Source organism: Eucyclogobius newberryi, unplaced genomic scaffold (assembly GCF_026437365.1).
Source record: "Eucyclogobius newberryi isolate DKJ021-1_F unplaced genomic scaffold, fEucNew1.0.hap1 SCAF_9, whole genome shotgun sequence".
Classification (NCBI taxonomy): Eukaryota; Metazoa; Chordata; class Actinopteri; order Gobiiformes; family Gobiidae; genus Eucyclogobius; species Eucyclogobius newberryi.
In genome coordinates, this window is record NW_027316532.1 from 39,535,587 (window position 1) to 39,552,318 (window position 16,732).

Here is a 16,732-nt window from a genome sequence, read left to right on the forward strand (position 1 = left end):
AATACATCCATGATAATGATGATATTATAATACATCCATGATAATGACGATAATATAATACATCCATGATAATTATCGTAATACAATATATCTATGATAATAACTGATAATATAATACATCCATGATAATGACGATAATATAATACATCTATGATAATGATGATAATATAATACATCCATGATAATGACGATAATATAATACATCCATGATAATGATGATAATATAATACATCCATGATAATGACGATAATATAATACATCTATGATAATGATGATAATATAATACATCCATGATAATGACGATAATATAATACATCCATGATAATGACGATAATATAATACATCCATGATAATGACAATAATATAATACATCCATGATAATGATGATAATATAATATATCTATGATAATGATGATAATATAATACATCCATGATAATGACGATAATATAACACATCCATGATAATGACGATAATATAATACATCCATGATAATGATGATAATATAATATATCTATGTTAATAACTGATAATATAATACATCCATGATAATGATGATAATATAATACATCCATGATAATGACGATAATATAACATATCTATGATAATGATGATAATATAATACATCCATGATAATGACGATAATATAACACATCCATGATAATGACGATAATATAATACATCCATGATAATGATGATAATATAATACATCCATGATAATGATGATATTATAATACATCCATGATAATGACGATAATATAATACATCCATGATAATTATCGTAATACAATATATCTATGATAATAACTGATAATATAATACATCCATGATAATGACGATAATATAATACATCTATGATAATGATGATAATATAATACATCCATGATAATGACGATAATATAATACATCCATGATAATGATGATAATATAATACATCCATGATAATGACGATAATATAATACATCCATGATAATGACGATAATATAATACATCCATGATAATTATCGTAATACAATATATCTATGATAATAACTGATAATATAATACATCCATGATAATGACGATAATATAATACATCTATGATAATGATGATAATATAATACATCCATGATAATGACGATAATATAATACATCCATGATAATGATGATAATATAATACATCCATGATAATGACGATAATATAATACATCTATGATAATGATGATAATATAATACATCCATGATAATGACGATAATATAATACATCCATGATAATGACGATAATATAATACATCCATGATAATGACAATAATATAATACATCCATGATAATGATGATAATATAATACATCCATGATAATGATGATATTATAATACATCCATGATAATGACGATAATATAATACATCCATGATAATGATGATAATATAATACATCCATGATAATGACGATAATATAATACATCCATGATAATGATGATAATATAATATATCTATGATAATAACTGATAATATTATACATCCATGATAATGACGATAATATAATACATCCATTATAATGACAATAATATAATACATCCATGATAATGATGATAATATAATACATCCATGATAATGATGATAATATAATACATCCATGATAATGACTGATAATATAATACATCTATGATAATGACGATAATATAATACAGCCATGATAATGACTGATAATATAATACATCCATGATAATGATGATAATATAATACATCCATGATAATGATGATAAAATAATACTTCCATGATAATGATGATAATATAATACATCCATGATAATGATGATAATATAATACATCCATGATAATGATGATAATATAATACATCCATGATAATGACGATAATATAATACATCCATGATAATAAGATAAGATAAGATATTCCTTTATTGTCCCACATGGGGAAATTTCATTGATGCAACAATGACGATAATATAATACATCCATGATAATGATGATAATATGATACATCCATGATAATGATCATAATACAATATATCTATGATAATAACTGATAATATAATACATCCATGATAATGACGATAATATAATACATCTATGATAATGATGATAATATAATACATCCATGATAATGATGATAATATAATACATCCATGATAATGATCGTAATACAATATATCTATGATAATAACTGATAATATAATACATCCATGATAATGACGATAATATAATACATCTATGATAATGATGATAATATAATACATCCATGATAATGACGATAATATAATACATCCATGATAATGATGATAATATAATACATCCATGATAATGACGATAATATAATACATCTATGATAATGATGATAATATAATACATCCATGATAATGACGATAATATAATACATCCATGATAATGACGATAATATAATACATCCATGATAATGACGATAATATAATACATCCATGACAATGATGATAATAATACATCCATGATAATGATGATATTATAATACATCCATGATAATGACGATAATATAATACATCCATGATAAAGACGATAATATAATACATCTATGATAATGACGATAATATAATACATCCATGATAATGACGATAATATAATACATCTATGATAATGATGATAATATAATACATCCATGATAATGACGATAATATAATACATCCATGATAATGATGATAATATAATACATCCATGATAATGACGATAATATAATACATCTATGATAATGATGATAATATTATACATCCATGATAATGACGATAATATAATACATCCATGATAATGATGATAATATAATACATCCATGATAATGATGATAATATAATACATCCATGATAATGATGATAATATAATACATCCATGATAATGATGATAATATAATACATACATGATAATAACTGATAATATAATACATACATGATAATGATGATAATATAATATATCTATGATAATAACTGATAATATAATACATCCATGATAATGACGATAATATAATACATCTATGATAATGACGATAATATAATACATCCATGATAATGACGATAATATAATACATCTATGATAATGATGATAATATAATACATCCATGATAATGACGATAATATAATACATCCATGATAATGATGATAATATAATATATCTATGATAATAACTGATAATATAATACATCCATGATAATGACGATAATATAATACATCCATGATAATGATGATAATATAATACATCCATGATAATGATGATAATATAATACATCCATGATAATGACGATAATATAATACATCCATGATAATGATGATAATATAATACATCTATGATAATGATGATAATATAATACATCCATGATAATGATGATAATATAATACATCCATGATAATGATGATAATATAATACATCCATGATAATGATGATAATATAATACATCCATGATAATGATGATAATATAATACATCCATGACAATGACGATAATATAATACATCCATGATAATGATGATAATATAATATATCTATGATAATAACTGATAATATAATACATCCATGATAATGATGATAATATAATATATCTTTGATAATAACTGATAATATAATACATCCATGATAATGACGATAATATAATACATCTATGATAATGACGATAATATAATACATCCATGATAATGACGATAATATAATACATCTATGATAATGATGATAATATAATACATCCATGATAATGACGATAATATAATACATCCATGATAATGATGATAATATAATACATCCATGATAATGACGATAATATAATACATCCATGATAATGATGATAATATTATACATCCATGATAATGACGATAATATAATACATCCATGATAATGATGATAATATAATACATCCATGATAAGGATGATAATATAATACATCCATGATAATGACGATAATATAATACATCCATGATAATGACGATAATATAATACATCTATGATAATGCTGATAATATAATACATCCATGATAATGACGATAATATAATACATCCATGATAATGATGATAATATAATACATCCATGATAATGATGATAATATAATACATCCATGATAATGATGATAATATAATACATCTATGATAATGACGATAATATAATACATCCATGATAATGACGATAATATAATACATCCATGATAATGATGATAATATAATACATCCATGATAATGATGATAATATAATACATCCATGATAATGATGATAATATAATACATCCATGATAATGATGATAATATAATACATCCATGATAATGACGTTTTAATAATCGCGGGCCGCGCGCGCGTCTCCTGATTGGACGAGCGGCGGCTCCGTCTACGTCCGACTCTTTATGCAAATCCGCTCCAGCCGAATATGGCCTCGGAGGAATGAAGTATGGTGGAGGTGGAGGAGGCGAACATGGACGACCGAGGACCGTGAGCGCCGCACGTCGTCACCGCTGAAGTCGATGTATCTCCGGCGGGATCTTTTCCGCGCGCGAACTTCGGTGGAAACTTTACGCACGGGACTTTTTGACGTTTCCCGGAGCAGAGCGGCGCGGCGGCGGAGGGTTGTTATGCGGTGAAGAGGCGCTTTTCGGGGGGATAAAAAGCAGGGCAGGGGGCTCACCATCCCGGGGCGATGCCGTGGCTGAGCGGCGGAAAGCGGGGAGAGAGCTCGGAGCTGCCGCTGCCCGCGGGCTGGGAGGAAGCCCGGGACTACGACGGGAGAGTGTTTTTCATCGACCACAACACACGGCAAACTTCATGGATTGACCCCAGAGATAGGTATGCAACGCACCAGGCCCGGGGGTCCCGGGGACCCCGGTCCCGGGAGCTGTCAGATGTTAATGCGGCCGGTCAAACCAGAGGCGATGCCGCGAGACGCGAGCGCAGTGGGCAGCCGCGGCACGTATGTATGTGCTTTATGTTTGTCCCGGAGACCATGTCCCGGGCTCGTCCCTCCAAATGTGTCAGTGTGAGAGTGGAGAGGCTGGAGGAGGTGAAGCAGCTGAGATCGGCCTCCACCTCTGGAAGCGGATCCCACAGACACACGGGATGTAACGCCCCGGTCACAGCACGGGACACACGGGACACACGGGACACATGGGACACACGGGACACATGGGACGCACGGGATGCACGGGACACACTGGACACACGGGATGTAACGCCCAGGTCACAGCACGGGACACGGGACACACGGGACACATGGGACGCACGGGACACACGGGACACATGGGACGCACGGGACACACGGGACACATGGGACGCACGGGACACACGGGACGCACGGGACACACAGGACACACTGGACACACGGGACACACGGGATGTAACGCCCCGGTCACAGCACGGGACACTGGACACACGGGACACACGGGACACACACTGGACACACGGGACACACTGGACACACGGGACACACGGGACACACTGGACACACGGGACACACTGGACACACGGGACACACGGGATGCAACGCCCCGGTCACAGCACGGGACACACGGGACACATGGGACGCACGGGATGCACGGGACACACGGGACGCACGGGACACACGGGACACACTGGACACACGGGATGTAACGCCCCGGTCACAGCACGGGACACGGGACACACTGGACACACGGGACACACACTGGACACACGGGACACACTGGACACATGGGACACACGGGACACACGGGATGTAACGCCCCGATCACAGCACGGGACACACGGGACACACGGGACACATATTGGACACACGGGACACACTGGACACACGGGACACACTGGACACACGGGACACACTGGACACACGGGACACACGGGATGTAAAGCCCCGGTCACAGCACGGGACACGGGACACACTGGACACACGGGACACACGGGACACACACTGGACACACGGGACACACTGGACACACGGGACACACTGGACACACTGGACACACGGGACACACTGGACACACTGGACACACGGGATGTAACGCCCCGGTCACAGCACGGGACACGGGACACACGGGACACACACTGGACACACGGGACACACTGGACACATGGGACACACGGGACACACGGGATGTAACGCCCCGGTCACAGCACGGGACACACGGGACACACGGGACACATATTGGACACACGGGACACACTGGACACACGGGACACACTGGACACACGGGACACACTGGACACACGGGACACACGGGATGTAACTCCCCGGTCACAGCACGGGACACGGGACACACTGGACACACGGGACACACGGGACACACACTGGACACACGGGACACACTGGACACACGGGACACACTGGACACACTGGACACACGGGACACACTGGACACACTGGACACACGGGATGTAACGCCCCGGTCACAGCACGGGACACGGGACACACGGGACACACACTGGACACACGGGACACACTGGACACATGGGACACACGGGATGTAACGCCCCGGTCACAGCACGGGACACACACACCGGGGATAAGGGGCTCACACTATCACCATGACAGATTAAAAGAGTTTAATTAACAAGCCTCAACACAGATGAAACCTTCCTGTTTGAGGACTAAATTGGACTAAACATATTCAACTACTTATAAAAAAGTGCTATTCATATAAAGTGCAACACTATCACAACTTGAGCAATGAAAAACTTAAAGATGTGGGATATATTAACACGATTCTGACGTCTTCTCCATCATATCGTATGTTCTTTTATTTTATTTTAGAAAACATGCTGCTTTTACTGTCGTCTAATCAGTCTTAGAACATTGTCTGCTTCATCTCCTGTGAACAAACTATTCTTACAAAGTAAAACTGTTTCATTGTTCATCTGCGGATTCTATATTTTAACAATCAATTAGTTAAGTGAATATGTGATTGACGCATCTCACAGTGGTGCATAACATGTGAAATGCTTTTATTGTCTTAAATTCCCACACTAGACTCTTGTCACGTGATGATTGACATCTCTGTAGTGCAGTATTCACATCCATTTCTCCTCCACCGCTGCATGTTGTAAATGTCAGTTACGCCCGTCTCTTGTCAGCTCCTCTGTGTTTTTAATCTGAAGAGGCCGCTTGATATCTGCGTTAGAGGATCTGTGTTTACGACTGTAGTGACCTGTACATTCCGGCTTCAGAGCGGTCGACTGTGGCACAAACAACAACAACATGTGCAATACGTAACGTCACATTTCCCTGGCTCATTGGCTTTATTCATATGGACCAGGAGACAGTTTTTGACTTTAACGCTCCCCTAAAGACAGACGTTTCGACGTTTTTGTTTTTTTTGCAAAGCGCACTAAATATTGACTTATGACTAATAAAATAGCAAAGATCAGGACGACTAAACATGAGGTCTAAAACTGGACTAGGACTAGGGCTAATCCAGGTTTAAATCAAAGACCAGGACATAACCAGGCCTAAACATAAGTAAATCATATTTAAACTTGGCCTAAAATGAGCTAAACCATGGCAATTAGTCTCTATGTTTCCATTTCAAAACTAGATTCAAACTCTTTCATTTAAACTAATAGTCACACTTTAAGATCTGTGTAAAAATGTGTCACTAATTCAGTATCTGCACTAACTATCTAAAGTGCGTGTGCCTCAGTTTGTGAAGCGCTCTGGTTTGACAGTCGACAGCAGTTTGACAGTCCCTTTAAAACTCCAACTCCCATGATTCCTTGTGAAAATATGCCAGGAATGCGCGCTGGGCCACTGGGAAAGCTGCAAGGATGTGCTTTTGTGGGGCGACTGGGATTTGACCAATTCAATCTGGCTTTCAACGCAGACTTTGAGAGATTAACGAGAATTATAGCGTCGCATTTAAATTCAGGAGTGTTGTTAGACTCTGTGGAACTTAACCCCGCGCACTCCAGTCTGGTACGTCTCATCTGAGACAAGAATGCATTTATCTTGATAAGACAAACCTGTTTTTTCCCACCAATTTCTCCTCATTGCAACTCGAATTATCTTTGTTAAATTGATTTTAGGACATGGAAGTTCTGAATAACAAATACTGTCGTCAGGTAATGTTTTGTAATGTAAATGTAACGTACGGAACGATCTTCTCTTTACATTGATGAGCTTGTAGTAGTTTTTCCACATCTGAGTTTGAACATTTAGATATTTTCTGGTCCGTTTTTGCCATGATTTATATCTGGAGAGAGATAAAGCGTCTGCATGTCACTGAAGCATGAGCCTTTTCACAGAAACTGAAATGATTGTAGCTCGGTATCTCCCACGTGACGCGGTCAGGACGCCTACACCGCGAGTTACTGCGACGTTCTGCAGCTTCAGAGGAGCCCGAGCGTGGAGCTGTCACCTGATCAAATACTACTGATTGTTGGAATAGCTTTATGTTGCTGTGGCCTAGATTAGACAAACACCACATACTCTGTGTGAAAGACGGGCTGCTGTGTAAACCACATGTAGAAGTAGAGCTCTTATACTTGAATTTAATGATTTACATTCCCACATGTGATGATATGAACATTAAATTAACACAAATTTAATATTTTTAGACGATTTATCAAACTGTTTTGTGGATTTGCGACATGCAAAAAGTAAGCTTATTCTTATTCTAGAAAACGACAACAGAGAGAACAAGACAAAGAAGAAACAGAGTCTGTGTAAAGTCATTATGTCCCTGTTGGATCCATCCCATTGGTTCAAATGTACAGCAAATGTATCTATTTTCAAATTCCGTGCAAAAGTAAGTCTTTTCATTTTATTAATGTGTTTTTGTGTTTAAGTCCTTAACAGCAAACTCCTTGTTATTGCTTTTTTGCTGCAGTCAAAAGTACTCTACAAGTATCCATTGTATCCATCAGTTGTTTCCATTGATGGAGTTAAATCCCAGATATGTTTTATCAGTGCAGTATTTATGAACATTGGGGCAGTTCCAATAGTAATGATGAGCCACAGTTTCATCAACTTATAGACTTATTCTTATTCAAATCTTATGATCATTTGTGACTTGTTTTTGACTTAAATAGTCGGAATAAATAAGTGACTAAGAAAGAGCTGGACTGATTTAAGTCTTGACACTATGCAATTGGTGTAATGTGTCATTTAAAGGAGACATATTATGAAACCAAAAATCACTTTGTTACAACAGTGTTTCTTCATCATTAGTTTACTTGATTGGCATGTGTTCCTATATTGTCCTGCAACTGAGGTTTGACTGCTCAGAAAACACCTATTTTCACCTAGCCCCGCCCACTTCCCTGTACTTAGTTGTGATATCATGTCACATGTTCACTTTTCAAAAATAAAAAAGCTGTAAATGTAAAGGACGATCCAATAGGCGGAGCTCATCAGTTCTGCAGTTTTGAACAGGAAGTTGATGGTTCCTTTCCCCCTGTTCTAGATCAATACTGCCCTTGAAGAACTTGTAAAATGATCTTTAAGGTTGTAGTTCATATTGTGTTGTAGATTCTAAGAGACTGAAGTGAATTAAACCATAATATTTTGGTGGTTGACTCTCCACCTGATGCTCTTCAAACAAAGGCCCAGTGTGTGTCCTGCAGCGTCCTGGTGCACCCTGAGCCCAGGTACCACTGTCCCATGGTGAGGGGTGTTGTGTGTGTCCTGCAGCGTCCTGGTGCACCCTGAGCCCAGGTACCACTGTCCCATGACGAGGGGTGTTGTGTGTGTCCTGCAGCGTCCTGGTGCACCCTGAGCACAGGTACCACTGTCCCATGGTGAGGGGTGTTGTGTAGGTCCTGCAGCGTCCTGGTGCACCCTGAGCCCAGGTACCACTGTCCCATGACGAGGGGTGTTGTGTGTGTCCTGCAGCGTCCTGGTGCACCCTGAGCCCAGGTACCACTGTCCCATGACGAGGGGTGTTGTGTGTGTCCTGCAGCGTCCTGGTGCACCCTGAGCCCAGGTACCACTGTCCCATGACGAGGGGTGTTGTGTGTGTCCTGCAGCGTCCTGGTGCACCCTGAGCCCAGGTACCACTGTCCCATGACGAGGGGTGTTGTGTGTGTCCTGCAGCGTCCTGGTGCACCCTGAGCCCAGGTACCACTGTCCCATGGTGAGGGGTGTTGTGTGTGTCCTGCAGCGTCCTGGTGCACCCTGAGCCCAGGTACCACTGTCCCATGGTGAGGGGTGTTGTGTAGGTCCTGCAGCGTCCTGGTGCACCCTGAGCCCAGGTACCACTGTCCCATGACGAGGGGTGTTGTGTGTGTCCTGCAGCGTCCTGGTGCACCCTGAGCCCAGGTACCACTGTCCCATGACGAGGGGTGTTGTGTGTGTCCTGCAGCGTCCTGGTGCACCCTGAGCCCAGGTACCACTGTCCCATGACGAGGGGTGTTGTGTGTGTCCTGCAGCGTCCTGGTGCACCCTGAGCCCAGGTACCACTGTCCCATGTTGAGGGGTGTTGTGTGTGTCCTGCAGCGTCCTGGTGCACCCTGAGCCCAGGTACCACTGTCCCATGACGAGGGGTGTTGTGTGTGTCCTGCAGCGTCCTGGTGCACCCTGAGCACAGGTACCACTGTCCCATGGTGAGGGGTGTTGTGTAGGTCCTGCAGCGTCCTGGTGCACCCTGAGCCCAGGTACCACTGTCCCATGACGAGGGGTGTTGTGTAGGTCCTGCAACGTCCTGGTGCACCCTGAGCCCAGGTACCACTGTCCCATGGTGAGGGGTGTTGTGTAGGTCCTGCAACGTCCTGGTGCACCCTGAGCCCAGGTACCACTGTCCCATGACGAGGGGTGTTGTGTGTGTCCTGCAGCGTCCTGGTGCACCCTGAGCCCAGGTACCACTGTCCCATGACGAGGGGTGTTGTGTGTGTCCTGCAGCGTCCTGGTGCACCCTGAGCCCAGGTACCACTGTCCCATGACGAGGGGTGTCGACCTTCTCGCGTCTGCTGACCCGCAGGAGGCGTGTCCACAGGATTATAGTCTAATCACTACAACACTGGTCCCATTGAACTGCAGCGTGGAACAGCACAAAATATGACAATGCGGTAATCAAATCTTCACCCTTATAAGCCAGTCTATATCAACAAATAAAGGATTGTAATTGGTCAGTAACAATCAAAAATGTTGAAGCGAAAAAATAGCTGACCTGGTTTTGTCCTGGACTGTATTTTACAATATTGTTATAAAACATGTGCATTAAAGTAGTACTTATAGTATCTATAATTAGTCATAGAAATAGTTTATTCAACTCTCTGAAGCTCAAATCTTATATAAAAGACAAACTCATTAAAATATCTCTACAAATGCAACAAAAATGTACGCACATTAAATACTGCGCCCCAAAAATATAGTTTGTGTTATCGATGTACTAATGACTGTTACAGGCCTGGATTGTAATTATGTCCTTTCATTAAATAAATACGAAATGGAAATCTTAATATCGATAATCAAAATGGTTAATTTTGAAACAAATGTCTCGCTTGTTTGGGATAAGCTGAACACGAGTGTCTGGATGGGACAGGGATTCCGTTGGGTCAGCCCTGATAAAGCGCTTCAGTGCAGTGTGTTTTTGCTCTGGTGGTATGACTGTTATGTCAGGCATGCCTCCGCTAATGCCCCGGGGCCGAGTGTGCGCTCGTGGCCCCAGACACAGCAGCCCAACAGGGGGAAGTTCCCACGTGTCTCCCCCCTCTCTGCTCCGGAGCCCTCCTTTATTAGCTCTGTTATGCAACAGCCACAGCCCGGCCTGCCGCGCCGCAAAGGGGGCTCTTTATATTTGGGCACAAAGCAAAACAAATTCAATTATTCTGGAAAGAGCGAGCCGTGTTTCCAGCGTGGAGGTTATTCACATGCAGGACCCCGCTGGCATTCTGCCCCCCCAGGCTGGCATTCTGCCCCCCCAGGCTGGCATTCTGCTCCCACAGGCTGGCATTCTGCTCCCCCAGGGGTTTCTTTATGTCCACTCTTTTTGTCTTTGGGAGCTGGTGGACATGCCGTCGCTTGATCCCATTTCATTTGTCCTCTGTGTCTTTGCTCGCTCACACAAACGGACAGTTAAGACACCGTGCCATCCTGGTCACTGGCACCGGTGGTTCACAATGACACCGTGCCATCCTGGTCACTGGCACCGGTGGTTCACAATGACACCGTGCCATCCCGGTCACTGGCACTGGTGGCATTGCCCGTCTCTGTGTCCACATGGTGTCCAGCCTCTCAAACAGGACGTGCCGACCTCCAGCTCTTATCACTATTGTTTGTTGCTTTCATTTTTATTTGTGCTCTCAGATTTGTGAAACATACTGCCTTTAGTTATGCAGTAATACAGAACAGGTTATGGTTATTATTCAGCCTAAATGTATGAACTAATGTGCCGTATATACAATGTTTTTCCTTCCCACCTCAAATAAAAGCCACAGTTGCTTGTTGATGACTTGCACAAGGGGCAGATGGAAATCAGAACTCTATCTTATCTCTAAGTAATTTTAGATCAACATTGAGAATTAAAATTCCCAAAATTGGAATGTAATGATCAAGGATGACATGGATTATAAATGTACAGCAAACAAAGGCACAATATGGATGGCTAAAGACCGTGTGATAAAGAATGGTGTTTTTCATCAAAGTTAGTTTGTTCAGTCCAGATAACAACTATTGATTATTGATAAGTCTTAATTAGTCACATTGAACCCTGTTAGTTGTTCACGCCCTTCATCAGCAACACTCAGTCTGTCTGTTGTTTGTGGAAACACAAATGTTACTCACTTTTCACCCTTAGACCGCTCGCTCTCTCCCTCTCCCCCTCTCGCTCTCTCCCTCTCCCCCTCTCTCTCGCTCTCTTTCTCCCTCTCCCCCTCTCCCCCTCTCGCTCTCTCGCTCTCCCCCTCTCCCCCTCTCTCGCTCTCTCCCTCTCCCCCTCTCGCTCTCCCCCTCTCTCTCTCTCGCTCTCTCCCTCTCCCCCTCTCGCTCTCTCCCTCTCCCCCTCTCTCTCTCTCTCTCTCTCTCTCTCTCTCTCTCCCCCTCTCTCGCTCTCTCATTTCTGTCCATATTGTGCAGAGAGCAACCTAAACAGGACATGCCAACCTCAAGCTGTTGGCCACCATTGTTTTTGCTGCTTTCTGCACCATTCTTCGTGTACTTGAAGAGGAAGACGAGGCCAGTCTGTGACACTGGTTCTTCTAGTGTGCTTGACTTCTCTATGGAGCCTTCTGTCATCACAGTTTGAGCTCGGGGCCAAGGAGCTGCTGACTAAGGGGCCTAATTGCACACGTTAATGCTTTAATGTGCTGTATCTGTGCTTTGAAACACTGCACTTACAGCTGCTTGTTTCTTATAAAGGAGTAAATGTACTGTAAAAGAAGAACTTTGGGACAAAAATCAAACAGCCTCTTCATCCAATTATAAAACATTTTATCACTCGCAAATATAAGAAAAGAGCAATGTGAGTCATTATATAAGTGCTGATTGAGGATGGTCCACCCTGCTTCACTTTTCTGTTTGAAAAACTGTTCTTGAGCTGTGCGAGCTGCCAAAAACGACTTACTTTAGGTTGAAATACCAACTTCCTCCTTTCTCAGTTTGAAAATCGGTTATCCAAGCTGCCTATTGGCCGATTTACTCTCCCGATGCTGATAATCTGATCCTATTTTCCATCAAAAATGTGCTCAATGTGCCTTAAATGTCTTGGATGATGTTATATTTCTGTCCTATTTTGCATAGATACAACACAAATTCAATACGTTTCTTGCATACAATAAAATCCCCCCATAAATACCTTTATGACATATAGGTCGATCCATTGAATGCATCTGTTGATTAAAGTGACTAAAATATTGAGTAACAAATTGTTATTTTTTGCCAATATCTATGTGAGGTAAGAGATGTTCTCAGCTGCAGCTCCGATGTTCTGAGCTGCAGCTCCACTTCACTGCAGAGACGTTCTGAGCTGCAGCTCCACTTCACTGCAGAGACGTTCTGAGCTGCAGCTCCACTTCACTGCAGAGACGTTCTGAGCTGCAGCTCCACTTCACTGCAGAGACGTTCTGAGCTGCAGCTCCACTTCACTGCAGAGACGTTCTGAGCTGCAGCTCCACTTCACTGCAGAGACGTTCTGAGCTGCAGCTCCACTTCACTGCAGAGACGTTCTGAGCTGCAGCTCCACTTCACTGCAGAGACGTTCTGAGCTGCAGCTCCACTTCACTGCAGAGACGTTCTGAGCTGCAGCTCCACTTCACTGCAGAGACGTTCTGAGCTGCAGCTCCACTTCACTGCAGAGACGTTCTGAGCTGCAGCTCCACTTCACTGCAGAGACGTTCTGAGCTGCAGCTCCACTTCACTGCAGAGACGTTCTGAGCTGCAGCTCTACTTCACCTGCAGAGACGTTCTGAGCTGCAGCTCCACTTCACTGCAGAGACGTTCTGAGCTGCAGCTCCACTTCACTGCAGAGACGTTCTGAGCTGCAGCTCCACTTCACTGCAGAGATGTTCTCATGTGGGCTTTGTTTGGGTTCACACAGGAGAGAAAGGCAGGATATCTGGGAGAGAATGCACTAAATTGTTCATTCAGGAAACCCTGCGATGGGGTAAATACTACATAAACTTTCAGCGCTTGTTGTTTTTTTCATAAAACATCTCTATCTCTTTACATTTTGACGTATGGTTTTTACGTTCTATTTCCATTGAATCATTTCGGTGATGTATGCTTTAATAACTTTTACGTTTTTCTCTTTAATCAAGGCAGTGAGAAGCTTGTAGTAATAGAGCGCTCAAAATCTTCATATTTTGATTTGGTCACATTGGAATCTCGTCATAATTTGACAGTATTTCCTGAAAGTATGGCCTCACCACAGCGGCTCATGTGTTAAATAAAAGATTCAATGATGGTCCTCTTGAGTCGTGTTGACCCCACATTCTCCCATCGGGACGAGCCCTTCCCAGACGTCCTGGGACGGCTAAAAGTGTCCCGCTACTTATAGGAGCCCTATTTCTATGGGATTCAACACATTATGTCTGTGGGGCAGCTGCTGCACGACTGCCCTCCCAAAAGGCTGGACAGGAGTCACATTCCTCCCAAAGTTGTTTTCTTTTTTAACTCGGAAAGGAATTTTGAGACAAACGACACTTGTGGTCTCTTTTCTCAGTCAGTGACCAGTAACAAACAAACAGTGAGAATGAAAGGCTGTTTCTGGTCAACAAGAGAGCAACGTATTATTGTAGTCAAATGACTTCTTAGAATAGAACCACAACTTTTTATTCATTGTAAATATTGATCTAGAACAGCTTCATATTAGAAATGAGGGAAGCGTCACCTTAAACAGTTGTTAAATTGTTACACAAACCCTATATGTATGAATCCAAATGATTTAAAAAATTGCATCCCAGTAAAGGCATGTGTGCGGAGACAGGGGGCAGGTGAAAACAGGAATTTTCCGAGCTCTTAAGCCACAAATGCAGTACAAAATATTGTTATTATTACATCGGTCAAAAATCCAACCACTTTCAAAGATTTAGATTTGATTGAATATTGATTCAATCTTCTTCCCACATGCAAATATGAATGTGTGTTTTGTTTGACAGCGTAAACTAAAGAAAAGCAATGGGGCGTAGTGTCCCCCCATACTTGTTCTTTTGTGTGATTCTCGTGGTGTTTCCGTGGGCTTGGGCAGCTGGGATAATAAGACCGCAGCAGACGGATCACGAAGGGACTTTAGCTACATTAGTCTGGGTTATTTATACGTTAGGTTGATGAGTGTAGTAAGTTATGGTTAAGGTCAAGATATACTTTACTGTCATCATTATTCCATCGTTCAGAGCCAAAGGGCGAAGGTCACGAGCAGAGCCTGGAACTAACCTCCAGATCTGAGTCTTAGTGAGAGGACTAACTGTGATTATCATTACACAGAATGATGTAAACATCTTTTTCTTTATTTGCAGGAATGAACAATTTTAGGAAATGATCTTATTACTATTGTTCTGACAAGCAATGCAATTCAGATTATATTTGCAATTCATGTTTTACTGCTGAATATTTGGTTTGGAGCTAAGCTTATCGATGAATACCATGCATTTCAGAACATGTTTCTAGAGGTTTAAACTACAGCATTAACAGGTTTTATACAGAATAAGACTATATTCTGGACTATATGGATATTTGGCTGTTTGCAGAAGACATACATTTATTTCAACATTTGCAGTCTCTACGATTTGTTAATTGCGGCCAGTTAAACAATGATTTTGATTTGATTGTGATAAATGTTTAAGCCCTAGAGGTTAGTAGTTTTCAGATCCTAGATGTTTCTGAACACGTGATTTCGGTGTGATTCAATGACTTCTGTCCGTGCTTTGCAAAGTGTACATCACACCAATGATCAAAGTGAGATTTGCAGTGGTAAAAGTCTTCATACCCACGGCACTTTTCCACATTTTGTCACAACACAAACTCTTGGCAACACAAAGTGGAACACAATTGTGAAGTGGATGGAAAATTATACATGATTTGAAGATTAATTTTGATTTCTAAATAAAAAACTGAAAAGTGTAAGTTCTGTGAAGGCCACAGACATTTGTTAAGAGAATGTTGAGGAACAAAGAGCATCATGAAATCCAAGGAGCAAGTTTAAAGCAGCGCTGCACAAATCTGGCCTTTATGGAAGAGCAACAAGAAGAAGGCTGTGGAGGTGCAGCATCAGGCTGTGGAGGTGCAGCATCAGGCTGTGGAGGTGCAGCATCAGGCTGTGGAGGTGCAGCATCAGGCTGTGGAGGTGCAGCATCAGGCTGTGGAGGTGCAGCATCAGGATCAGGCTGTGGAGGTGCAGCATCAGGCTGT

At 41.1% G+C, this 16,732-nt stretch overlaps 1 protein-coding gene across 1 annotated transcript in view; it reads left to right on the forward strand.

Annotated features, from left to right (window-relative positions):
• Nucleotides 1–4,346: 4,346 nt before the first annotated feature.
• wwc3 (WWC family member 3) overlaps nucleotides 4,347–16,732 on the forward strand; it is a 43,961-nt gene continuing 31,575 nt past the window's right edge. The window contains exon 1 of the mRNA XM_072437879.1: nucleotides 4,347–4,773. Coding sequence (XP_072293980.1) covers nucleotides 4,628–4,773 — 146 coding nt within the window. The 5' untranslated portion in view covers nucleotides 4,347–4,627. The remainder of the gene's footprint in view (nucleotides 4,774–16,732) is intronic.